Genomic DNA, 26,382 nt, shown 5'->3' with positions numbered 1-26,382 from the left:
ATAATGCATTTTCACGACAGATTTAACCCTGCCCTAACACAAAATCCCCTGATCTATGGGCCTTTAAATTCACAATTTTTGAAGAGGCACACTTTCTCGTCTTTTATGTACTTAGTTTATCTGCTAAATACTCAGGAGCACAGAAGATTTTCAAAGAAATAGTGAGTAATGCATTTTCACTACATAATCAATAGGGCCCCACCCAAACACCAAAACCCCTGACCCAGGAGCCATGAAATTCAAAATTTTGGAAGAGGCACCCTTGCTCATCATAGCTGTGCACTTAATTTGTTTGCTTCATACCCAGGATCAGAGAAGAAGATTTTCAAAGAAAGCATGCATATAGCTATTCATAGAATGGCATGTTATCTTACGGATCGTTGTTTACTTGCGTTTTTCATTCCCGATATTAAAGAGTCAAGATATATCCCGAACGCAAATATCGTCATTTACAAAAAACAATTTCTGATTGGTCGAACGATGTCGATCAACCCCAATCACAACTTCAGAAAAAAATCCCAACTTTTTTTAACACCGTATGCCAAGGGCTTATGAGGAGAGTAGCGTATCAGAAACCCTTGGCTAGCGAAGATGATAAATAATTATCATGTGCGAATAGCAAAGGGGTTAACTTTTCTCAGTAAAATACAAATCAATAGAGCCCTCCCAGCACCAGAACACTTCACCAAGGGGTCCAGGATTTCAAAAACTGGTAAAAATACCCTTGCTTATTACAACTTGCTTCCTAGATGCCCATGAGCAGAGAAAAGATCTCCAATCAAATAATTATGGTGTCCCGATAGGGCCATTTGTAAAAAGTGTAACAGCGCATTAGGAACAACGCGCTAGTGCGAGATAACCATGCGCTAGCAAAAAATGACAACCCGCTAGCGCGTTGTTTCTAACGCATTGTTGCACTTTTGTAAGTGACAAGGCGCTAGCGCAAAGTGACACGCACCAGCGCGTTGTTTACAAAACGTCATCACGCTAACACACAACACGCCGTCACGCTAACACAACTTTACACGACACGCTGCCGCTCTAACTCACAACACGTCGTCACACTAACGCAACTTAACACGCCGTCGCGCTTACTTACAATAGATTGTGTAGAGTTTGCGATGGGTGACGGCGTGTTGTGTGTGAGCCCAACGGTGTGTTGTGAACAACGCACTAGTGCATTGTCACTTCGCGCTTGTGCGTTGTTCCTAACGCGCTATTACACTTTTGCAAATGGCCCTATCGGGACACCAAAAATAATGCATTTTCACGACAGATTTAACCCTGCCCTAACACAAAATCCCCTGATCTATGGGCCTTTAAATTCACAATTTTTGAAGAGGCACACTTTCTCGTCTTTTATGTACTTAGTTTATCTGCTAAATACTCAGGAGCACAGAAGATTTTCAAAGAAATAGTGAGTAATGCATTTTCACTACATAATCAATAGGGCCCCACCCAAACACCAAAACCCCTGACCCAGGAGCCATGAAATTCAAAATTTTGGAAGAGGCACCCTTGCTCATCATAGCTGTGCACTTAATTTGTTTGCTTCATACCCAGGATCAGAGAAGAAGATTTTCAAAGAAAGCATGCATTTTTCCTTCGTAATCAAGCCCAGCCCTAAGACTCCACATCCTGACCATGAAATTCACAATTTTGGAAGAGGCACCTTTGCTCATCATAACTATAATTAACTTCATTTGATTGCTTAATACCTAGGATCAGAGAAGAAGATTTTCAAAGAAATACAATGTAATGCACTTTCACTTTATAATCAATAGAGCCCTGCCCTAACATCAGAAACCCTGACCCAGGGGCCATGAAATTCAAAATTTTAGAGAAACACCCTTGCTCATTATAACTATGCACTTAATATGTTTGTTTGAAACCCATAAGCAGTGAAATTTCACAATTTTGGGAGAAGCACCCTTGCTTATCATAATCATGCACCTAGCTTAGCTGCCAAATGTACTGGGTAAGATTTTAAAGAATTCATGCATTTTCACTACATGATCATTAAGAGCCCCTCCCTAACTCCTGGAAGCAAGAATTTCATAATTTTTGTAGAGGGCTCAATGCTTATTACAATCATAACAACAGTGTCCAGGAGTATAGAAGAAGATTTTTAAAGATAGCACTAATTTCGATGATTTTAGCTGCAACCCTCAGGGGGGAGGGGATCATGAAATTAATAATTTTTGTTCCCCTTCACTCACAAATGCTATATACCAAAATTGTTGAAATTAGTTCAGCGGTTTTGGAGAAGAAACTGAAAATGTTCAAATGCTAATGGATGACAGACGAAAACATAGCAATTGGTCACCCAAGAAAACTAAGTCATAAACTAAAGACTATGTTTCATCTAGACTTTCCAATTAAAAAAAACCCCTAATTTATCAATATTGTAAATTTTGCTCAGTTTGTGACTCTGTATGCCACAGTAGTGAACTCAATCTATGTCAAAAAGTTTTACAGTATGTAAATGGTGTTTATAACACATGACTACAATTGTTTAATATTTTAAGAATTTATTTTTTATTTTGTAATCATACAAAGATATACAAAACATATCACTTAAAACAATTCATACAATATATGATAACAATCTTGCACTAAGTATTTTTTTTTGTTTTGTTTTTTTGGATGGGCGTTATTCAAACTTTCATGCTAATTATGACATTAAAATTGTATAAAAATCTAAGCAAATGGTTCTTAAAGGTAAAAAAAAAAATGTTACAAAACAACTCTTGGTATGTTAAAAAAAAAAGAAAAAGAGAAGAAAATAATAATTCTGCCTTTCAATATTTTCTCATCTAAGTATATTCAAGGAATGTGATTTTTAAGTATAAAATGTTAGCATTAAAAATATCACATTTTTCTGCACCAAAAATAGATGAGCACCCTGTTGTATACAGAGTAGATAAATATTTACAATGAATATTGCACACAAATTACCTCTATATACATATATATATCTTTCTGGGACAGTTTTGAATCTAAGTTGAAACTGTTTATAACAGTCAAGATATGACAAATTATAGTAAAATTATTTCTTTTGGATGATGAAGGCACCTATGTCTTGATTCTACATTCTTGATTACAATCTTCAGTTTTGAATTTGAGCTTATTATTATGGGGTATGTGTAACATTGAAAATATGAAATATGTTATTGCTTCATGAAGAACATGCTTGTTTGAAAAGTCCATTTTTATATCTCATAAAATTTTCATAAAAAAATACAAAATTCACTACTCATATTTACATTTCAATCAAATGATTCACTTTTTATTCAATTACAAATACAGTCAAACCTCGTTATTTCGAACTCAATGGGACTGAGAAGAAACTTCGAGATATCTGAGGATTCAAGATTTTGAGGATAAAATACTTAAAGAATAAGTAGTTTGGACTTCTAAATCAGTTTGAAATATCCATTTGTATTCGAGATATCAGTGTTCAAGATACTGTAGTTCAACTGTAAACTAAAAAATTAAAGATTTATTTTTATAAACCAGCTTGGGATGTTTAAAGATGCTGTGTTTCTTTTGTTTCTTTAATAAGTTATTATGAAAACTTACCCTTTATTTCTGTTTGGTATAGGATAAACACTTACAAAAGAAACTCATATTCTTGCTCATAGGTGGTAGTTCAAGAATAGATGAACTTTTAAATACAAGAAACCTAAAGGAAAAATGATACATATACTACTGCAAATCAAACTACTTACAATAAAGAGGATTTTCCCCACTTGAATACAGAAGATAAGGTATATTTATAAAAACAATAACAAATTTGCCTATGGCAAATAATATTAAATCATATTAAAAAAAACAATACTGGTTTAAAAATCTAAAATAACAAATAAACAACCAAAGTATTTAACAATTACAAGTATACATTCATCAAATAACAGTTTACTTACAAGTCTATTCAGTACATGTATTTTAGGTCAATTTAGCTGATGACTTGGTTGCCTTATGTTTTAGACATGTTTGATTAAAATATTGCATACATAGCATGGAATACCAAATATTTTACTGGTGCATGGTTCAGTGATTTAAAATTTTTAAAATAAACGGTAAAAAAAGTTATTATACAACACATGAGTGGAAAATTCCCTTGGTGGCAAATTCTTTTCATTCTTTTTTTTTTATGTTGTTTTTTATTTTACACAACATTAACCTTGACTTGATTTGGCAATGACATTCACCCTTATGTGAAGTCTCGATCCACCTCATTTACTAGTAGTTCATGACAATCATGACAAAGTTCAAACTGTTGACTAATAACAATAAATTAGCCCAATTATTTTTAAAAAATTAATATTTCTGAAATCGACATAGCCGAATTACCTATTTAAATTGTATACTTCATATTTATGTCTACAGAGAGGAGAAGGAAGAATTCTGTGGATTTCATGCAAAGTCTAAGAACAGAATAAGTAAATACTCCAAGTGTTCTTCAGATTTGTTGAGGTATTTATAACTTCCAAAACCTTGTAGAAAGGCCTTATAATGATAATAATAATCATCTAAATAATGAAAATAGTAATAAAAAAATAATTAGTGGTAGTATTAACTGTGCATTTACACAATTCAGTTTGTCCCATAAATATTGACAAATACAAGCACCAAGTAGAAACCTGAAGCTTCATGATGAACAAATCTGTTGAACATGACTGCAGTGTGCTCCTCTCTAGAAACTGCAAATGGATGTAAACCCCTAAAAATTGGTTGTTTAGAATGTCAATCATAATACTTGTAAATTTTATCAATGAACACTTTTCTCTGCTTTCTCTAACAACCTCCCATAAAATACTTGAAGTGAAACAAAGTAAATCATTTAGTGCTAAAAATGAAAATCCAGCTCAACTAGACTTGCACACTGTGGCAAATTTCTCAGAATTTGTAAATCCACAACATCATGGAGGCTTCTGTGCTGTGTATTTTGTGTGTCTGGGTGGCATTCCTCCAATCTATGTAGCCGTCGCCTCCACTGACCACCACCACAGCGTTACAGTTCCTCCTCCTCAGCGTCTCGTACACAGAAGAACACGCACGATCATTACCATGAGCACGAAAAGAGGGCCTCTGAGTAATACTTCTTTTGAAGTTTTTTAAGTTATCCGAGACTCTTTTCTTTAGTTTTGTGGATTTACCTGTCTCTGATTTTTCATCTTTACGTAGTTTGGGATTTCCTTGTGGTGAAATATCACGTTTTAATGGTGCTTGATCTTTTCTATAATCCTCATTTGCCATTAAATCTCCATAGTACATCCTGATTTCGTTTTCGTCCCCCTGAGAACTGGTATCTGGGGTGGCCATGTTTCTTTTGGCCAATTTCTGCATTAACTCCGTCCTCAGTGTTAAGGCTTTGCTCTGAATGTTTTCAGATTTTAAAAAATCTGCCACAGGGGACCTTGAAACTAAGTTTTCAGCAGATTTTGATTTTCGCTTATCAAGACTATTACTTCCAATGTCATAATTAATTTCAGTTTCTGTGACTGTGGGTCCATTTGTTTTAACCTCAGATATCTCTGGTTCAACGATATTGTCTTGTTTGGGATTTTCCTCATCCACAGAATCCCTGCTACCTTTCCGCCTCTTCACACTAGTGGCATTCTCTCTCCATGCTAGAGATTCTGTGGACTGCAAACCCTGGGCTCTCTGCCATAAGTTTACAGTCCCGCAGTAAATGGGAATAAGAAACTGCACTGGTCCATTGTGAGAATGAAGTGACACATCTGGTCGACCTTTAATCAGGGGTACCCCATCCCGTAGCCGTGGCAGTGGGAGGGAACATACAATACCAAGGCTTGTCCCCACCCACAGTAACCCACGACTAGCCATCAAACTGGTCACAGTTGTAGTCTTGGGAATTTTTTCCTCAGAACTGTATTTACTCTCTACAAGTAAAATTCAATCTTAATTTTACTTTTTAATAGAAAATTCAACAAAAAATTAAAACATTGCAATGCTTATACAAAACTAACTTCACAAAAACTTTGTCTCATAAATTACTAAATATTCAAATGCACAATGTACTGCTATAACTAAACAATCATGTCTTCTTTAAAAATACCTTCCTACTGTCATTATTAAATCACAATAAGTAATTTAATAAGCAACCTTTCTTACCAGACATCATTCTGTCCACAGTGGACCCAATGTTAATTTCCTGAAGATTTTCCCTGGTCTCAATGTGATAAAGTCGGACATACGATTTGTCTTTGAATGACATCCACAGACCACAACCAGATCTGACCATTTCTGATATCACAGCATCTCCATCGCACACCAGTTGATCCTGTATCAGTAAATGCACACAGCACATTAATAGAAATAAACTGGTACAAATTATTTTTCTAAGTACAATGAAAGTCCACTGAAATAAATGACATTAACAATGATTAACACACAGTCTTCTTTGAAACTTTCTTGAAGAAAAAAAAAAAAACAGTAAAAAAAGCTTATAACAAAGTGCCAGGGATGGGCAATTTGCTTTGTTATCAACGTAATTCATTATATCCGTTAAATTCACAAAATATTTTAAAGCCATAGGGAATGAAATCACTTCAATGTAAGCATCCATTCATTATAAGCGTATTTGCTATAAGCAAGTTTTACTGTATTTCTTTCTTTGAAAAAAAAATTCTTTCTGTTCCATTTATTAGAAACAAAATTGTTTGCTAATACTCCATAACAATTCATGCTATACACTTATCAATGAAAATGGTCAGGATGACATAGTTGAAAAATAAAAGTCTTCGTGACAGCTGTATGATATTAAGTCTTGAATTAATCAATGAATAATAGAACAATAATAAAAAGGACACCGCAAAGTGGAGCATCCCCTCACAAAAGAGCACATCGAATTATTACTTAATATGTAAACATCCTTTACGCACGCACGCACTCACTCACTCACAAACAATACACAAGCGTGTTACTATAATCCCTTCAATTTCATTGCAACGGGATAATTACCAAAAGAAAATCATTGTAAAGACTCTACATGCAGTGTGAAATGGTGATTTATGAAAAATGAATTAAAAAGAAGCAGGCATTATGGGTAGAAGCTAGTACACTGTATGTATTACGTTCCATTAATATACTTTAGAAGGGAAGAGAAGTACGAAGCTAAAGCAGTTTTTGAAGCTTGATGACCAAAGTAACATTTATTTTTAAAGTGAAATATGAATATAGTTGATAAAATATATCCCTCACCCATTGTAAAAATTGTTTTCTGTTCTGTAAAGGTGCAACATTACATCTCAAATCAACAAGACTGAGTAAAATGTTTGTATTCCATAACATTCATTTAGAATTCTTGACTGTTATAAAAATGTGACAGTTTATACAAATCTCCTCATTTTGCTCTGTTCTATAGGGAATACATTTGTTTTATACATTTTCTAAATTATTTGCTAGAAATAACATGGGTTTTATATATAGTTTTTATGGGTTCTTTTGTCATGCAATAACTTATCTTTTGATTGAATCCATTATCTATAAAACTGTTGACATACCAAATTTGATAGAAAGTAAAAAAATAAACTATTAATTGCCTTGCCAACAGAAAAATGTCAATCGTACATGTACATTTATAATAAAAGGAATAAAATTTAATAATACAAAATATAGAACAGGCTACAAATATAATAAATATGTAACAGTAATTGAACATATATACTCTGAATCATGCAATAAAAAAAACCACATTTTGGACCAATGCTATGTTAATGTAAATAAAAATCAATATAAACACGTAAATTACTAGTTGTACTTTAGCTACAGCAATGGTACAGTATTAATGTTTAATAAATATAATGAACAAGCTTATGGCAAAAACATGCTATATCAATTATATTTTATCACCAATAAGTACAAATTAATCATTATTAATAAGAAATTGGCTGGTTCTATTAAAGAGATATAAATATTTAATTTTTATTGCCTAATGTGGCTGGCTATAGCAATGTTTAACTGATTACTGATACAAAGAAATTCTGAATATAATAAGCAACTGCTATATCAAATTCTGCTCTGATAAACAGTACCTTAAATTGATTTTCGTCCACTGGGATGATGTAAATTGTATCACTACAGGCCACCCATATTTCGTCCTCTATAGCTATGATACAGGAGATGGGCATGTCACTTCCAATCTCAACTATACTGGGAGCTTCCACCTTCCACTTTCCAGTTGCTTTGAAAACATAATCAAAGAATACAAACCTCTTTAAAAAATGCATTAGGTTTAATATCAAATGACTTTTTAAAAAATCTACAAAAAAAATAACCAAACTTAAGGTTCATTGACCCTCTGATAAGAGAGATAACTCTCAGTAGGGCCAGTTAAAAGGCCATTTCTGTAAAATTTTGCCCTGTATGAATAAATTGTGTACATTTAATGTATAAATTCAATTTCTTTTGGAAAATCAATAAAATTAACAACGAGCTTTAAAAGATGAACCAGAAAGAAATTTAAGATTTTTTCTGCTATTTGCCAGTGACCATGAAAATGCTGAATTACTGTCAATGGTTTTCTTTTGAGATGGACTTATTTGTTAATGTATCTTAGTCAGCATCCTTTCTTCTACCACAACACTGATTTATTTCAAGTATCAAAGCAAGTAAACAGACAACATTTAAAATACGGTCTGCATACTCCAAGCTTTATACCTGTATAACTGCCCATATGCCGGGTTCTTTTCCATTTCTGATAGAATAAAAAAACCCTTTATGGAACCCCCTCTTTGAATTTTACATCATTTTAATGAACTAATGTTAATCAACACTTCAACGATGAAACCATGACTTACTATCATCTCTGTCATATATAATGAGTTTTCCATCCCTGAGTCCAACAAACACTCTGTCATCTGCGTATTTCATTGCCACGGCAATGCCATGACAGTAGAATTTACTGCGAGGTTTTCGTCCACCAGTGGTAAAGTTTCTCACCCCATTCTCATCCAATAGACTGTATACCAGAATCCTTAAAAGAATCAATTTGCCGTCACAAAAGCAGGCACAAACCACAGGTGCTTGTGGTATTTTATAATACAGTGTTTATGATTTTTTAATAAAATGTTAATTCTATGTTATTTTTTGGATTTTTCATATGGAATACATTGTAAAAGTGTAATAGATGATTAATTTATGGAAAAAGACAAATAAAAATATCCTTGGACCCAGGGTGTATATTAAGGAGAGGGGGGGGGGGGGGGGCTCCTGTCCACAAGCACCTGTGGCATAAACATAAATTTCAGGATGCATGCAAGAAATCATTAGTAGTGAGGGACTTTCGATATTCACCTATAAATTTTAAGTACAGTAAAAGTTCTGAAAGTCTTCTGAAAATAATGAATTTTTCTTCACATAGCAATGCTCAGGGAATTCACAAGTTTCATTTGGGGCTAATGGCTTATTAATTATAACTATGAGGGTACATGTAACAGGTCAAAGAGTTACTCAGGCTACCTTGCAATACCATACCCCCTATACAAAGAGAAAAAAAGCCCTGCTGTACTTTTATAAATACATAATGCTGTTACAAAATTTAGACTAATACAGGCCATTGTCTAAGGTCCACTTACTCGCACTTTTCAGTGGACATCCATATTGTGTCCTCTACAAATGGTTCATCTTGTTCAGTCAATGAGATGGCTGGGACTGTTTCCACGGTAACAATCTCTGTGTCTGCTGCCTTGAAGGATTCAATGAGAGCGAGTCTTGTTGTCTGGACCGAGACGAGGGAGACCTGAGCCCGAGTTTCTGATGTTGTGACAACCCAGAGATGCTGCAAACTATTGTCAGAGTTACCTCCCCCATCAGACAGATACACAGGTACAGCACACTTCACCTGGCGAAAAAAAAAACTTTTATTCGAATCTTTACTTCAATGAGGACAGGCTCAAAACAGATCTTCTAAAGATAGAGTCATGTAAAACAAGTATTAGGTAGATACCTTAGTGAAGTGTTTTGGCAGGTCTACCGACATATGCTTGACATACATGGCTGGTTGGTGAATGGATTTTGGTTTCCCAGTCACACCAGACATGAACCAGCTGGGATTGTTCAGTGGGTCTGAAAACAGAGAGATTTCATGCATCTAATCACATATTCAAGAAATTTAGATGATCAGTTAATTAAAAGATGCTATAATAAATTTGATATTACATACCTTTTGTGAGTTTTGTCATGATAAAGTCAATGCTCCATTCCTGTTTTATTTCAGGTGAAGTGGTTTGAAATATATTCCGATACTCTCTCCTAAAATGCAATGAAAATCATTATAAAAATTCAATAAAGTACAACTACTGAAGAAAATCACCATAACCTGACACATCTAATAGAAGACTCACATACATGTACATTATGTTGCAATAAATCACATTAAAAACCAAGTCTTTACTTTTTACAAATTAACCAATTTTCAATGTATTACATATTGACTGTATTGTGTGTCTATCAGTATTGCTCTAATCACCCCCCATACTTTTACATCCTACACACTAATAGATGTCTGATAATAAGTCATACTTACCTATTTTGCTTGACACCCTCTAATGGTAAATCACTGACATTCTTACTGTATATATATGTACATGTATATCAGTAACTCTCTACTTACCCCCCCCCCCCCCCCCATACTTTGCATCCTGTAGAGTGATGGTGTTTTAGTAATCAGATAACACATTGAACTTTTCATTCTTTACATAACATGGTTGTATGCCAACATGTTTGGTGAATCAATAAATTGAATTGAATTGGTATGACTGTTTAACACTGACTGTGTGTCTGTCAGTACCTCTCTACTTACCCCCACCCCTCCCCCCCCATACTTGGCATCCTATTGAGTGACAGTATGATTGTGTGGGCTGACTGTGTGTCTGTCAGTATTGATCTACTTACCCCCCATACTTGGCATCCTGTAGAGTGACGGTATGTTTAACACTGACTGTGTATCTGTCAATACATCTTTACTTACCCCCCTCATACTTAGTAATCTATTGAGTGATAGTATGATTGTTGGGCCTGACTATGTGTCTGTCAGTATGGATCTACTTACCCCCCATACTTGGCATCCTGTAGGGTGATTGTAGAGCTATTGAGGACCTGGAGTTGTTGGTCTTTGGCCTGGATTTTCAGCTGAAGATCTGCCTTGGCTTCCTGGATTTTCTCCTCTGTTATACACTTATATAGATTGTCAAAAAAAGAGAAAGAATTACCAATATCTTTATGGTACCTCAAACTCCATTAAAAAGGCTCTCATAGTGAAGAGATAAGAAATTAAATATATCGAAAAAGTTTCCCATACATATTGTTAGCTACATGGACCAAAGTATGATTGTACAAAATTTTAAAAGGATAGAGATAATTTTCTAACCTCATAGGAGAGTTTGAGAGAGTTGACAAGTGTGCTTATTTGTCCGAGGACTGTCACATCATGCATCATGTCACTGATGTCACTGTGAAGGTTAAAAAGGTCATCCTCCTTACACTCTACAGAAAATATAATGCACATAAATATCATTAATAAAGCTCTTCAGCTTAAACAAATATCTATAGGTGAAAAATTATAATAAATTTTTTATTGAGTTAAAATTTGCTTTATTGCAAAGCTTTTATTTATAAACAAATGACAAAGTCATGCAGGGCTCTTTAATCTTACATAAATAATTTTTAGCTTTTGACCTTAACCTTTGAACAAGTGAATTAAAAACGTAGTTCTCTCTCCTCTCTGTTTCTCTCCCACTCTTATATTTTACCTATGTACTGAACAGCAAATATGCAAGAAGATGTACTCAAGTTTCACTGTTACATAAAAGAGTGATCAAAGGAAAGTTTTATCTCACTAATAATTTGCATTACAGGAATATTGATAGCTTTTAACGTTTGACCTTCAAATTACCTAAAACAAGTGATTGTGTAATGATATTTTTGGAGTTGACTTACCTACAACAGGTGATTGTATACTGAATTTGTTGGAGTTGACTTACCTATGACAGGTGATTGTATACTGAATTTGTTGGAATTGACTTACCTATGACAGGTGATTGTATACTGAATTTTTTGAGATGACTAACCTACAACAGGTGATTGTGTTTTGAATTTGTTGGAGTTGACTTACCTACAACAGGTGATTGTATACTGAATTTGTTGGAGTTGACTCTTAAGATACTTTGCATGTCTGGAGTAATGGCAGTATCCTTTAATTCTAATTCTTGAATAGGCTTCATCCATTTTACTTTTTGCTGATTATTTCTGTAAATAAAAATGTGCATTTAAATTGTTTTTTAATTACTACTTCTAAAAGTTGTATAGTAAATTCTTAAATAATAACTATTAGGGATGTCAATTTTGCCAATAATTCATATTTGAATATTCAATGAAATTATTCGAATATATTCGAATATTCAATAAAATTGATAAAATCTGGTATATTTTAAATACTGAGTATGCATCATCCTACTCTCATGAAAGGTTTAGCGTAGGTATTCTTATATTGGAAGTAAAATTGTATGAAGACTTTTGTAGGTGTATAATAAGGAATTCCATCTGATATTTGTGAATGTTTGAAATAAATAATTGATTTAAATGTAGAAAAGTCAATAATAAACGTTTAACGAATGATACATGTGTATTTATAGTAGCTCTAATTGTGGAACCAAAGGCTAGATAGTCGTATACTCTTCAGATTTAATTACAATTAAGTATCAGCCTAATAAGAGATATGACTATAATCTTTGATACAATGTTTTTAAAATATGAACAAATATTTCCATAGACAATTTTCCTAGGTAATTAACTAATTTTCCGATAATGAATATAAAATACAGGATTACGTACAACCCGAGATAATCAAGTAATTTACACATTTATTCTGAAATTGAGCCCTCTACAATATTACAGACTAATTCTATCGGATATTCATTCAATGATCAATTAAATCTATTTTGATAAGTATAGTCTTCACGTCTTTTAGACATTCTAAGAAGGTTTTCATTTTGTTGTCCTCGATTCTAGATCCGATCGTATTATTTAATAAAAACTATGAAAGTATGTTTTGTAAATAAAGCATTATTGTATAATCTTTAACACCTTACTCAAAACAAAATAATTTAGTAGATACATAAGAAAAGAAAGTGGTGAAAGAAATCAGGCAATCGAAATTGATCGCTAGTAAATTAAACAGGAATAATTCCAGCACTGTTCTAATCAAAATTTATTAATCACAGTACTTCTTTTTATGAAATCTGAAAAAACACCGAATATTTGAATCTTAAATTCATATTCAAATATCAACTCATCGAATGAATATTCGAATATTCGTTGACATCCCTAATAACTATTTATAACAGATACTGTAAACATGGAAATTTACACACTGGAATAAAATACGATGCAAGAATTTGCTTTTTATTCATTAATAGTATATATGCTGATATTGTGGAAATACCCCCCTGTATAGTAAGAAGCTACAGGCTTCTAAGTGACATCTAAAAATTTTAAGCACCAATCAAAAATTTTAGGCACCATGGTGACTAAATTAGTCACCAATTAGAGCCCTGAGCTACGTATTTATTATTCTTAGCTTCTGCCAGATTATTTATAAAAATACATAAAAATCCACATTTAGAGTATGCAGCGGGCAAAATATAAAAAAAAAAATTTGAATCTCTGAATAAGATAAGCTAGGTATAAAATAGCACACAAATAAATAAGTTCAGTATCCAAAAGACAAACAAACCCCTGCACAGAGCAGCAGATAATGCAGTCATCTAGCAGATACAGCTTCCTGATCTTGGTAGCAACACTTCTGTCTTGGCTCTACAACAATACAAAATATTACTGGCAATCTTAATAATTCATCATTGAGGCTCATTGAACCTCTGATCAAAAAAAATTAATGACTATTATTTCCTTTATAATTTAATAACGTGCGTTTTGATCGGATAGAAAAATTCGTTTATATCTGTGCTGCCTAAGTCACAAAGACTTACTTAAAAAATACACCAATTTGCTTGACATAACATTTAAACTTTGTACAATCTGAAGGAATTTTGGAAGGTATATTTTATTTTTTTTTGCATTTAATGATAGAAAATTAAATTATAAGGAATACATCTAATAGCTACCTAAGTTATACTTACATAACTTGGGTTGGAACAGTTTACGCTGTAAACTGTCGCAACCCATGTTATACAGTATAACTTGGGTATATAGCTATTAAAATCATTCCTAAAATAAAATTGTCCAGAAAAAAAGCCATTTCTGTCAAATTTTGAGCTGCAAAGAAAGCTGAAATTGTGTGCATTTAAATCATAAATCAGATAACTTTTATAAAATGAATATTATTAAAGCAAAATTTTATGTGAGTGAACAGAGGGATGAAGAAACATTATTTTTGGATGAGGAACCTTAAACATTATTTCTGGATGATGAACCTTAAACATTATTTTTTGGATGATGAACCTTTTACATTATTTTTGGATGATGAACCTAAAACATTATTTTTGGATGATGAACCTAAAACATTATTTTTGGAATGCATTTAATAAACACATAAAACTTAAAATAAAAAATAATCTAGAATTTTCCTTACCACCTCTTCCATGTCATCCTGTCTGACAAGCCGAGGGTGTCTCTCTCCTGGGACCTTAAAGTTCAGCACCTTTTGTAGTTTTTTGGCTTGGAAGAGTTCCTCAGACTCCCGTTTACGCTCATTAAGGATGTGTGTGACATTCTCGAGATCTGTGAGAGCTGTCTGGAGAGAGGATCGGTCATGATGGTGGTGTGGCGTATACTTCAACAAATCCTGTAAATAATTAAGGAAGTCTGTTTCATCGTCTGTGTCAGTTTGATCATTATGGTGTCTTTAAACTTTATCATTATATAAATGGTGCCTGTTTTGCAGGGTAACAATTAAAATTGACACCCCAAGGAAAACCATTGTCAACCGATGCTTCAGCGGAGGTTGACAATGGATTTCTGAGGGGTGTCAATCTCAACTGTTACCCTCCAAAACAGGCATCTCTTTTTTATTATACTGAATGTCTTCTTGGTTTAAGTCAGCAAAAAAAAAAAAAAAGGAAATCGTCCATATAAGTTCATGTTTAGAAATTTTCAAACTCTCCACTTCTGTTTTTCTCAGTAAGAAAGTTCAAAAAAAATTTACCAACCCCTTTATTGTTTGTTTGATAGTAAAGACTCCTTTATCCTCAAAAGTTTCGTTATTTCTGCACTCGCAAGCATTTTTCCTCTGTCATTTGTTGCTTTCAATCAAGCTACATCAGACACAAGCTTTAATTGAGGTCATTTATTAGGCTTCTTTCAAACGCACAAGTGACGTTTTGAGAATTCTATGGCAAACTGTACGCGTATAATTTACACCCATTGACATTTCATTGTGTTACCCATTGTCAAGTGCTTTGCTAATGCTGAAGGTAAAATTACAGATTGTTAAATGCATCTAAACCAATCAGATTTTAGTATTCAACATGAAAGTATAATAACATTGATTGTTACATTTTTCATGAAATGAACAACACTGATCTTAATCAGTTGTCTTACCTAAACCTTCATCAGTTGTCTTACCTTATCTTCATCAAATGTCTTACCTTTATCATCTTTATCTTCATCAGTTGTCTTATCTTTACCTTTATCAGTTGTCTTACCTTTATCATCTTTAACTTCATCAGTTGTCTTACCTTTACCTTCATCAGTTGTCTTACCTTCATCAGTTGTCTTACCTTTATCAGTTGTCTCATCTTTATCATCTTTACCTTCATAAGTTGTCTAATCTTTACCTTTATCAGTTGTCTTACCTTTATCATCTTTAACTTCATCAGTTGTCTTACCTTTACCTTCATCAGTTGTCTTACCTTTATCATCTTTATCTTCATCAGTTGTCTTACCTTTACCTTCATCAGTTGTCTTACCTTTATCATTCATCTTATATTAACCTTCATCAGCTAACTTCAATCTTTGTCAGTTGCTGACCTTTCCCTTTGCTAGTTGTCTTACTTCAACCTTTAGCCATCATCTTACTGTGACCTTCTTCAGTTGTCCTTCTTTGAACCTAATCAGTTATCTTACTACGGTAATTATTAGCCCTTACCTTAATGAGCATGATGAACTGAGGAAACCTCTGGATTGGTTTTACCATCAGACCAAACAAGTTAAGGCGGTCTACACTCCTCTTAGACATGTTCTACAGAGAGGAAGAAAATATTGAAATCTAATTGTGAAAAGATATTGATAATTTCTAACATATTTAAATTTACTTAAAATGTCAACTTTACTAAAAACTTATTGAAGCTCAAACATAACTAATTACTTGCTTTCTCTGAACCATAAGAGAAAATTTATTTGCACAATATTAAGAAAATCCTTTAGGACTTGTACTCACATTAAGGAATTCCTCTAAGCCTGGTTTAGAGAGCTGAGCTGCCTTTATTTCCTCCATAGTCATGGCAAAGTTATTCACATATTCACTGTACACATTCACAACCATGTCTCTAGAAAACTAATAGTATCCGGCGTATGAAAATTTTATATTCCAAAAATTACAATATCATACAAAGATCCTGTCATTGGAGAAATTTATTTTCTGTGTTAGAAAAATACTCCAACATCCTTCATGTTTGCACTTATCACTAGTGTGGTAAAAGCTATGATGTGACAGGTCTGTGTGTTTCATATTTTCTTTTTGGGTAAATGCGCTCAGTATAAGGTACAAAGATAGATGATAGAGATTTGGGTAGTATTCTTACATATAACAAACATCTTTACTTAGTTGATTTCACAAAAGTACTTCCTATTTTTTACCTCAAGCTGAGTGCATCTATCCAGCTACAAAGTATGACACACTAAAACTAATTCGTATTCTGGACTTTTGCAAAAACCTAAGCAGCTATGTTTTAAGATAACCTATTGGTATTAATATGTTTGCATCTTCTGATAAAATGCCCTGAAATATATTAAATTGATAAAAGACTCAAACTGTTCTATACATATGCTATTGCATTCTAGAACATTTGGTATTTTTCAAAATGATGTATAGAAATGTCTAGATCCTCCTTACTGAAGCAGTGAATATTCCTCCTATTTTCTCCTCTGTGTACCACTTCGACACACTTTCTGCTAGTTCTATCTGGAACATCATATGGTGATGGAGAATTTCCTGAGCCTTTGAGAAAACCACTCGAACACACTCCTTGTCCAGGTTATATTTGAACAGGATATCACTCTTGTAGTCCTGTTGGATGGAAAATTGTGTATCATTAGTTATCAGTTTTATCAAACTAACAGAAAACTGACTTTATTAATAAGCACTCCAGTAATAAGTGCAAAAGAAATACATTAATATCATGAATGTTTTCATTATATCTAACTTTGATATTCACAGTTTTTAAACAAGTATTGCCATACTTGGTCCATTATGATAAAAGGTATTTTTCCTGATCTTTTAAATTAAGAAACTGAAATACATACAGTTTAAATTTGAACAAATTTTGACCGAGATGAGATGCTTACATTGACAATTCTACTGAGTGAATCCATGTAGGATTTCTCACTTTCAATGATGCTCCTTACCACGTGAGCTTTCTTCTCCTGTAAATTAAAATCTTACTGTAAATACATAACATTAGTTATGGACCTCAAGTCACTGTCATTCTGTTCAATGAAAATATTTTAATATCTATTTATTTTTTAGCTAGCAGCCAGCAAGCCTACAGATCTAGAGTTTTGTGTGCATATTGATTTGCTGATACAAGTATATTAACTAGTTACTTGTACATATATTAATACATTGTTTCTGCATTTACTTAAGTCAGAGACAATGTTAAATTCATTACATTTACATGAAAAGCAAATAAAGTCAACAAAAGCCTAAATGTCTACATTTGGGATACATCTATAATTGGTAACTACATGTAATAATCATTACTATACAATACAAAGGTCTTGTGAAGTCACCCACAAAAGCTTTAGTTAGCTTGCAACTTTTTAAGTTACCTTGAATGATTCATTGAAAGATACATTTCCAAAGCAGTCTAAAATACCGGTATATATATTATATATATATATTTTTGCTCTTTCTTCTATCTTTGAGAAAAGATATTTTCCCTAATATTATCCATTGTAAAATTTTGACCCTTGTTGGGTTACTACCCATGTGACAGGTGCCCTTTATGTTAAGACTAATCACTGTTCTGTTTTAGTGTAGACTCATGTGAATCCACCTAATTAATCTTGGCTATATGTGAGATAATTTTATTTGGATTATTGAATATCACTTTATGCTTTATTTTGTTTTATACTCACTCCTGACTTTCTAGCTCTATGAAACTGAGCGGTGAAGATTTTTATCTATATGAAATATATGAATCAATTTAGCAAAAGTTGGAAAAGGGTTAAGTATTCAAGAGACCATCATTCTATGAAATTTTTGCAAAAATCTATTACCAAACCTTGTCCAGCATTCAAATCCACAAGAATGCATACCAGAAGCCAATTACATTTCAATGGAATATTTGCCGGTACTAACTGGACTGTTAATCATCAATACCTTTCTTATTCCTAAGTAATGTGTTACTTTGCTTTTCTGATGCTATGTTTCACACACTTTACTGTAAACCAACTATTATTCGCATCAACTTTTATTCGCGATTCGTCAGTTTGAAATCAATCCATGACGATTAATTTTTGCGACTGAGTAAACAATCTCTACAAATACAAAGCAAAATAAATGGTTTGCGGCAATTAATATTCGCGAATTATAGTAGGTCGCAAACCTTGCGAATATTTCTAGAACGCAAATAAAAGTTGCTTTACAGTATTTAAAAATATGTTGCAAGAAGAGAGGCTACAGAGAATATTGCCCAAACCCAAACCGTGTTGTCTTGGTTTATAGCAGTGGGTCAGCTGCAATCAGTTTTAGGAAATTAATGTGTACTTTGATATACAATGTACTTGTAAACTAATGATAATCAAAACTTAACAATTACACTTCCTTATGTGTTGTAAGGGTGTTTACATGTTCATTCACATCACACATGTTAGTTTGTACTGTTGAATTGGTTATCAATTTTACTTTAAATTTGCTTCTTTTTTTTATCCAACACTCTCTATAGGTGTATTCGGGAAAAAATCTAGTTTAAAACTTTAAAATTACTCTGCATGGGTCTGCAATGTATGATGCATCACTTATGTCATTTCATTAAATTCAATAGTTTGAAATCTTGTCTAATCCAGAATGTTGTCTAATTCAGCCATTTTTTTGGAAACCAGTGGTGTTTGGTTTAGACAAGTTTGACTGTATCAGCATTCTAGATTATTTTCCCCTATATCAGACCCTCTGATCATATATTCCACACACTAAAAATAATCTGTGCTTTGTTCATTCTGCTAATCATTTCACTAATTGTGATTTTATTAAGCTCCTATATAAGGCCCTAAGGTCATATTTACAGCCATGATTCAGTTCTACTCAGACCCTCTGGCAACATTCTCAGCCCTACAAATAATCTGTGCTTTTGAAAGCCCCTCTAGTGAATTTAATCTCCATAATGTTAATTGTTACACTTCTGGTGGCAGTCTTGGCATCCAAATTATCTATGCTTAAGTTAAACCCTCTCCCGACATTATCAGTCCTATATATTACCTGTTCTTTTGTCAGGCCCTCTGGGGAGGGTGGGAATCAGTCCTATATTTATTACCTGTTCTTTGGTCAGGCCCTCTGGGGAGGGTGGAAATCAGTCCTATATATATTACCTGTTCTTTTGTCAGGCCCTCTGGGGAGGGTGGGAATCAGTCCTATATTTTACCTGTTCTTTTGTCAGGCCCTGTCAGGGGAGGGTGGAAATCAGTCCTATTTATTACCTGTTCTTTGGTCAGGCCCTCTGGGGAGGGTGGAAATCAGTCCTATATATATTACCTGTTCTTTTGTCAGGCCCTCTGGGGAGGGTGGGAATCAGTCCTATATTTATTACCTGTTCTTTGGTCAGGCCTTCTGGGGAGGGTGGGAATCAGTCCTATATATATTACCAGTCCTGTTCTTTGGTCAGGCCCTCTGGGGAGGGTGGGAATCAGTCCTATATTTTACCTGTTCTTTTGTCAGGCCCTCTGGGGAGGGTGGGAGACTTGGGGGTGGGTGTTTTTCCAGGTTGATGTTGACAGGTTTGACTGGACACTCTTCCTCAGGTGAACCTCGTCGTAGCTTGGATGGGTCTGGAACTGGGGGGAGTGGCTTATCAGGATACTCCAATGTGCCTGTCAATCAAATAATCAGACCATTAATCAGTATCAGTGCCTTAGTGGACCTAAAAATCAACTTATAATCTCATTTTTTGGGGGATAAAGATTCAAGTAACATATTCATTATCTAAAAAAGATATTTCTTCAGCTGAATTTACAGGAAGGGGTCCATAGACCTTGATCACTAGGCATTTTTTATCTGACCACCATTTCATGTTCTTTTATTTGAAATTTTGGAGACCAATCAAGATTTACAAGTAAGTCTGCCATATTTAAATTTCAATTTTATTTAAATTTTTTTTTTAAAAATATCTTAACACCCACAAAAATGTGTGGATATGCAAGAAAATTATTTTTATATTGAAATTAATTAAGTGTTTCAGGTTAGCCATGAAAAAAAAAACCCTGTTACTTCTTATAGACACTGACCATTTTCTTCCTCTTCAGAGCCTTCCCTGCTGAAGTCTGACCCCCAGGATAATGTGCTGTTAATTGTTGAGGAACGGGGGTCACTGGGACTTGACTGTCTACCCACAGGCTCATAGAGTTCCTCATCACTTCCATCAGCAACTGTCAAGAAAATGAATCAATCAAAAATTATTTCAGTTTAGAAACTGATCTCAAAATTCATCATAATTAACAAAGATCAGGGACCTATATACTTAGTACCAGTATATAGGTCCCTGCAAAGATAAACAAAGGGTCCTGAATATAGTAGTGACCTTTATAAGACTGTCCTTCATTATCATTTGGAAAAATGAATTTAAGATAATTATTTAATTCTTCCTTTAACTGCACATTTATATCCATTTCTCCACTATACTTGGAGCCTCCACCTTCCCCCATATCATCAAAGTTTATCTGATCATTCCATATTCTGACACTCCCCTCACAGAAACACAAATCTTGGCTAGGACAATTGTATTATTCATTATGCAATAGTATCCTTGTTCAAAAACAATTTCTTTACCAACATTTCTGAAACTGTTTCTTAAATACGTAGATAATTCTTCCTTTAACTGTGTATTCATATTCATAATCTCAAAAATCTTTTTTCATTCTAATTCAAAATTAATTTAGGAAAAAACCATAAGTGGCGCTAGTTTCCTGATCAAATAACAATAATGGGACAATGACTTGTTGTGCTTAAAAGCATTATTGTTAGCAAAAAAATCCTATGTATTCTTTAAAAATAGTTTAGTTTTCTTTTAGGAAGGAAAAGCACTTCCAAACATACTTTAATTCAATGTGATAATAAAATGATACTCTGCATAGAAATGATTCATACAAGTGATTTTGTAATATATACTGTTGAATGGATCAATGCAGTTGTGCATCACATCTGAATACTTATTTCTGGTAAGTGATACATGTTTTCTCTTTTCCATATTTTTAAATGGAACTAGTTCTAATAAATCTCTTAAGGTTCATTGACCCTCTGATAAGAAAGATAACTCTGACTAAGATAAATGTCTATTATTTAAAAATTAAACGGCCATTGTCGAAATTTGTCTTGCAACATACAATATACAGACAAACCTTGTTATCTCGAACTCGATGGGACTTAGAAGAAACTTCGAGATATCAGAGGATTTGATATATCGAGGATAAAATACTTAAAAAATAAGTGGTGTTGGGACTTCCAAATCACTTCGACATATCCCTGGTATTCGAGATATCAATGTTCGAGATACCAAAGTTCAACTGTATATTCGCATATAAGTCAGATTTTTGGTAGTTAAATTTTGGTCCAAAACTCTATGTCCAACTTAAAAGTAAGTCTTTCCATGGCTTTCCAGCAATTATTGCTGACATTTGAAGGATTCTTTCAGGCAGGTTACCGTATGCATAAAGTACAATTTGTTTTGTTTTGTTTTGTTTTTTAAATCTATTATTATCAAAATTGTTGATAAAAGATCAAATATTGCTGTCATACCCCAAAACATACAATGTACTTTAAAAGTAGAGTAAATATAGTAGTATACTGATATGAATTTGTAATTGATTCTGTTAAAAATTGTATCATCTTATAATTGAGTCAAGGGCAAATTCCTCCAAAAATAACCTGAAAATATACAACTGACTTATAAATGAACTGATTAATATGTGATTATATGTTAAATTTTTGTGCATTTCAATTAGCAGTATAAAAGTTTGTTTTGGAAAATCATAGAATTTAAAGCCAATTTTTATTTAAAAGAACAGAGGGAGATGAACCTAAATAGTATTTTTCAACATAATATTACAATGAATGTTTGAACTCCATGCAACAGTCCTCATTACAATAAATGTTTGGACTCTATGTAACAGTCCTCATTACAATGAATGTTTGGACTCTATGTAATAGTCCTCATTACAATGAATGTTTGGACACCATGTCAAAACATTCATTGTAATGAGGACTATTACATGGAGTCCAAGGAGTCCAAACATTCATTGTAATGGGGACTAATACATAGAGTCCAAACATTCATTGTAATGAGGACTATTACATAGAGTCCAAACATTCACTGTAATGAGGACATTACATAGAGACCAAACATTTATTGTAATGAGGACTATTACATGTACATGGAGTCCAAACATTCATTGTAATGAGGACTATTACATAGAGTCCAAACATTCAATGTAATGAGGACATTACATAGAGACCAAACATTTATTGTAATGAGGACTATTACATGGAGTCCAAACATTCATTGTAATGGGAACTATTACATAGAGTCCAAACATTCATTGTAATGAGGACTATTACATAGAGTCCAAACATTTATTGTAATGAGGACTGTTACATAGAGTCCAAACATTCATTGTAATGAGGACTGTTACATAGAGTCCAAACATTTATTGTAATGAGGACTATTTACATAGAGTCCAAACATTCATTGTAATGAGGACTATTACATAGAGTCCAAACATTCATTGTAATGAGGACTAATTACATAGAGTCCAAACATTTATTGTAATGAGGACTATTACATGGAGTCCAAACATTCATTGTAATGAGGACTGTTATATGGAGTCCAAACATTCATTGTAATGAGGACTATTACATAGAGTCCAAACATTTATTGTAATGAGGACTATTACATGGAGTCCATACATTCATTGTAATGAGGACTGTTACATAGAGTCCAAACATTCATTGTAATGAGGACTATTTACATAGAGTCCAAACATTCATTTCATTGTAACGAGGACTATTACATAGAGTCCAAACATTTATTGTAATGAGGACTATTACATGGAGTCCAAACATTCATTGTAATGAGGACTGTTATATGGAGTCCAAACATTCATTGTAATGAGGACTAATTACATAGAGTCCAAACATTTATTGTAATGAGGACTATTACATGGAGTCCATACATTCATTGTAATGAGGACTGTTATATGGAGTCCAAACATTCATTGTAATGAGGACTATTACATAGAGTCCAAACATTCATTGTAATGAGGACTGTTACATAGAGTCCAAACATTCATTGTAATGAGGACTGCATAATTTATCCCACATTTTCAACTATTGTTGTCCTTAAATATAGTGTTGCATCACGCTGAGGTATAAACAGGATTGGATAACTATGGAAAACATTTCCTAAGTCCTTAAGTGCTCTAAGTGTCTCAATCTCCTAACAAACTTGATCCATTTTGACCTTTCCGATGACAAACATGTGTGTACTTTTCCTCTCACTTTTATGTGAATTGATGATTAAATATGTAGTACATGTTCATTGTACATGTATATAACACATAGCTTCAGATTCCCAAAGCTTTATCAGTGGAACTGAAACAATGCATGTAAACTCCCACCAACATACAATTCTCAATATTAATGATTACCTGGCAAGCATGTTTACTTATTATCTGAGAAAGCATAAAACACCATGCCCTGATATTTATATAGCTATAATAAGATCCAGGTTGGACTACCGATGAGTGGCAGACCCTGGAACATTTCCAAAATATGCCTGAAACATTCAGTTGTCAGGCCCTAGCTCTTCTGTTGGCACACATGGTGCTGGGTGGCAATTACTTTACATACATAAATTTCCCATCTCCATTTAATAATTCACAAACGATGCAAACAATACTCTGACTAAGACCTAATAGAAATATATTTCAGATATCATTAAAAGAATTTCTATTTGTTTCTTTTTTCATTCATATATATTGTAACTATTTTAGCTGATTTTAGCTAAGATATATTCCTGGCTGAATAGCATGAGCAACAATCTTTCTAAAAGCATTTTTTTCATCACAATACAAAGGTCAGTCACTGCAATTATAATGGACTTCTAATACTGTAACCTTCACAGACTTTCAACTTATCATTAATTTTATTAAAACAGGAAACTACATATATAAAATAAACTTTGAATTTTCTTCCTATTTTTCCTGTTATTGCATTACTATAAATAATGTATGTCAAACATCAGGTGTTAAATTTCTTCCCTGAGAATTACTTCCCTTTTATCTCCTCGTGAAAACAATGAATAACTTTATTAATAAGCTGAGATCAAATCCTTTTTATGTACATTTGATTATAACAGAGAAAATCACACTTGCTTTGCATTCTAAATCAATAATCAATTCACAGCATCTACACTGTCAAATGAAGCCGTGGCTAACTAAGACCCCAAGTCTAATATGACAATAATCATCAGAAATTCAATTTTTTGTAGATGTGAATAAAAAGTTAAATCCATCAACAGCCGAATGAGTGAGGTCAAGGAACTGGGACATTTTTCATTACAATTTAACCCTCACACCAAAACTGTTATCCATTTCCCAACTGTGAATTCTGAGACAAGATTGAAAAAGTCATCATTAAGATTTGAACCTACAACCTTTGAAATGCCAGACAAAAGCACTGAATTTAAGTCATTTCCCCCTACCTTGAGTGTGATCTGATGAAAACCTGCTACTGAATTTCATCTGGTCATGACTCAAAAAGGAATCCCCATTCTGTGCCAGTTATTTTTTTTTAGAAAAGATTTCTAAATACTTTATTCAAATTCATTAAATATATATGTATAGAAATATCCTATGCATGATTTGCAAGAAGAATATAAAGTAAACTTTAAAACAGAGCTTATACAACACTTTCATCCATTTAGAGGTCCATGCACCACAATGCTCACCTGAGTCATCATAGCCCTGCTGTTTTTCAAAACATTTAAAAACTAGAAATAAGTCCATAGGACATGAATGCCCCGCCTAATGTGACATTTGTGATGCATTCTTAAAAAAACAGAGATTTCTTGGTATCTTCTCATGGCCCAAGGTTAAATGTAAGGTCTAGGTTAGAAAATGTCAATGCAGTTGAATAGCTCTTATCAATTTGTATCAGCATACAAAGTTTCATAAAAATATTTTAAATAGTTTCTTTGAAATTGAACTAAACAGACATTTTTGGAAAGTATAGTCACGGTCAAAAGAGTTCATAAAATGCTAATGCAGTTGAATAGCTTGCATTAGTATGTATGACCATATGAAATTTGATAACAATATCTTGAATGGTTTCTTTGAAACTGATCTAAACACTTATTCAAGAAAAGTGAGGTCAAGGTCAAAGGAAAGGTCAAGGTCAGAAAATGTTTCTGCAGTTGAATAACTGAAATCAGTATGTATCAGCATATGAAGTTTGATAACAATATCTTGAATAGTTTATTTGAAACCAAGCTTTGAACTGAGTTAAATTCAAAGTGTGATGGAAAGACAAACAGAACATAGAAATTCTGTTGTATGTTCCTAATAAAAATTTTGGACCAAATATCAAAGCAACTTACCCGAGGATCTATGATTTTAAAAGTAACTGAACTTAAATCCACACAATATGAGGGATGCTTTAATGTCAACATGATTAAACATTTTTCCTGTACACATGTGCATTATATAAAATGTAATTCCAAATTTCAGTGAAATCCTAACCCCTGTGTTCATAATTGAAAAATTTAAATCCATACAACAAAGGAAGGTTTGCAGATCAATCTGATTCAGTGTGGCTCTGTTACTCTTGATTGATTAACAAACAAAAAAAAATTCCTATATATTCCAATGTTAAAACTCTGATACCCTTATTGTGGTCCCCTTTACCCACTAGGA

At 33.2% G+C, this 26,382-nt stretch overlaps 1 protein-coding gene across 1 annotated transcript in view; it reads right to left on the bottom strand.

Moving 5' to 3' along the window:
* Positions 1 to 2,643: 2,643 nt before the first annotated feature.
* LOC133172061 (uncharacterized) overlaps positions 2,644 to 26,382 on the bottom strand; it is a 37,714-nt gene continuing 13,975 nt past the window's right edge. The window contains exons 6-24 of the mRNA XM_061306869.1: positions 20,704 to 20,844; positions 20,123 to 20,289; positions 17,551 to 17,628; positions 17,099 to 17,272; positions 16,424 to 16,540; positions 16,133 to 16,225; positions 14,618 to 14,830; positions 13,763 to 13,842; positions 12,143 to 12,276; positions 11,399 to 11,514; positions 11,081 to 11,205; positions 10,193 to 10,281; positions 9,977 to 10,095; positions 9,606 to 9,871; positions 8,829 to 9,004; positions 8,064 to 8,212; positions 7,231 to 7,254; positions 6,142 to 6,310; positions 2,644 to 5,909 (exon numbers count right to left, since the gene is read on the bottom strand). Of these exons, the coding sequence (XP_061162853.1) occupies positions 4,903 to 5,909; positions 6,142 to 6,310; positions 7,231 to 7,254; positions 8,064 to 8,212; positions 8,829 to 9,004; positions 9,606 to 9,871; positions 9,977 to 10,095; positions 10,193 to 10,281; positions 11,081 to 11,205; positions 11,399 to 11,514; positions 12,143 to 12,276; positions 13,763 to 13,842; positions 14,618 to 14,830; positions 16,133 to 16,225; positions 16,424 to 16,540; positions 17,099 to 17,272; positions 17,551 to 17,628; positions 20,123 to 20,289; positions 20,704 to 20,844 (3,437 nt within the window). The 3' untranslated portion in view covers positions 2,644 to 4,902. The remainder of the gene's footprint in view (positions 5,910 to 6,141; positions 6,311 to 7,230; positions 7,255 to 8,063; positions 8,213 to 8,828; positions 9,005 to 9,605; positions 9,872 to 9,976; positions 10,096 to 10,192; positions 10,282 to 11,080; positions 11,206 to 11,398; positions 11,515 to 12,142; positions 12,277 to 13,762; positions 13,843 to 14,617; positions 14,831 to 16,132; positions 16,226 to 16,423; positions 16,541 to 17,098; positions 17,273 to 17,550; positions 17,629 to 20,122; positions 20,290 to 20,703; positions 20,845 to 26,382) is intronic.

The sequence above is a fragment of the Saccostrea echinata genome, unplaced genomic scaffold (assembly GCF_033153115.1).
Source record: "Saccostrea echinata isolate AGI-Se365-2 ecotype Australia unplaced genomic scaffold, CSIRO_AGI_Sech_v1 ptg000054l, whole genome shotgun sequence".
Taxonomy (NCBI): Eukaryota; Metazoa; Mollusca; class Bivalvia; order Ostreida; family Ostreidae; genus Saccostrea; species Saccostrea echinata.
The sequence above is the reverse complement of the archived record's forward strand: the minus strand, read 5'-3'. Positions and strand labels throughout refer to the sequence as shown.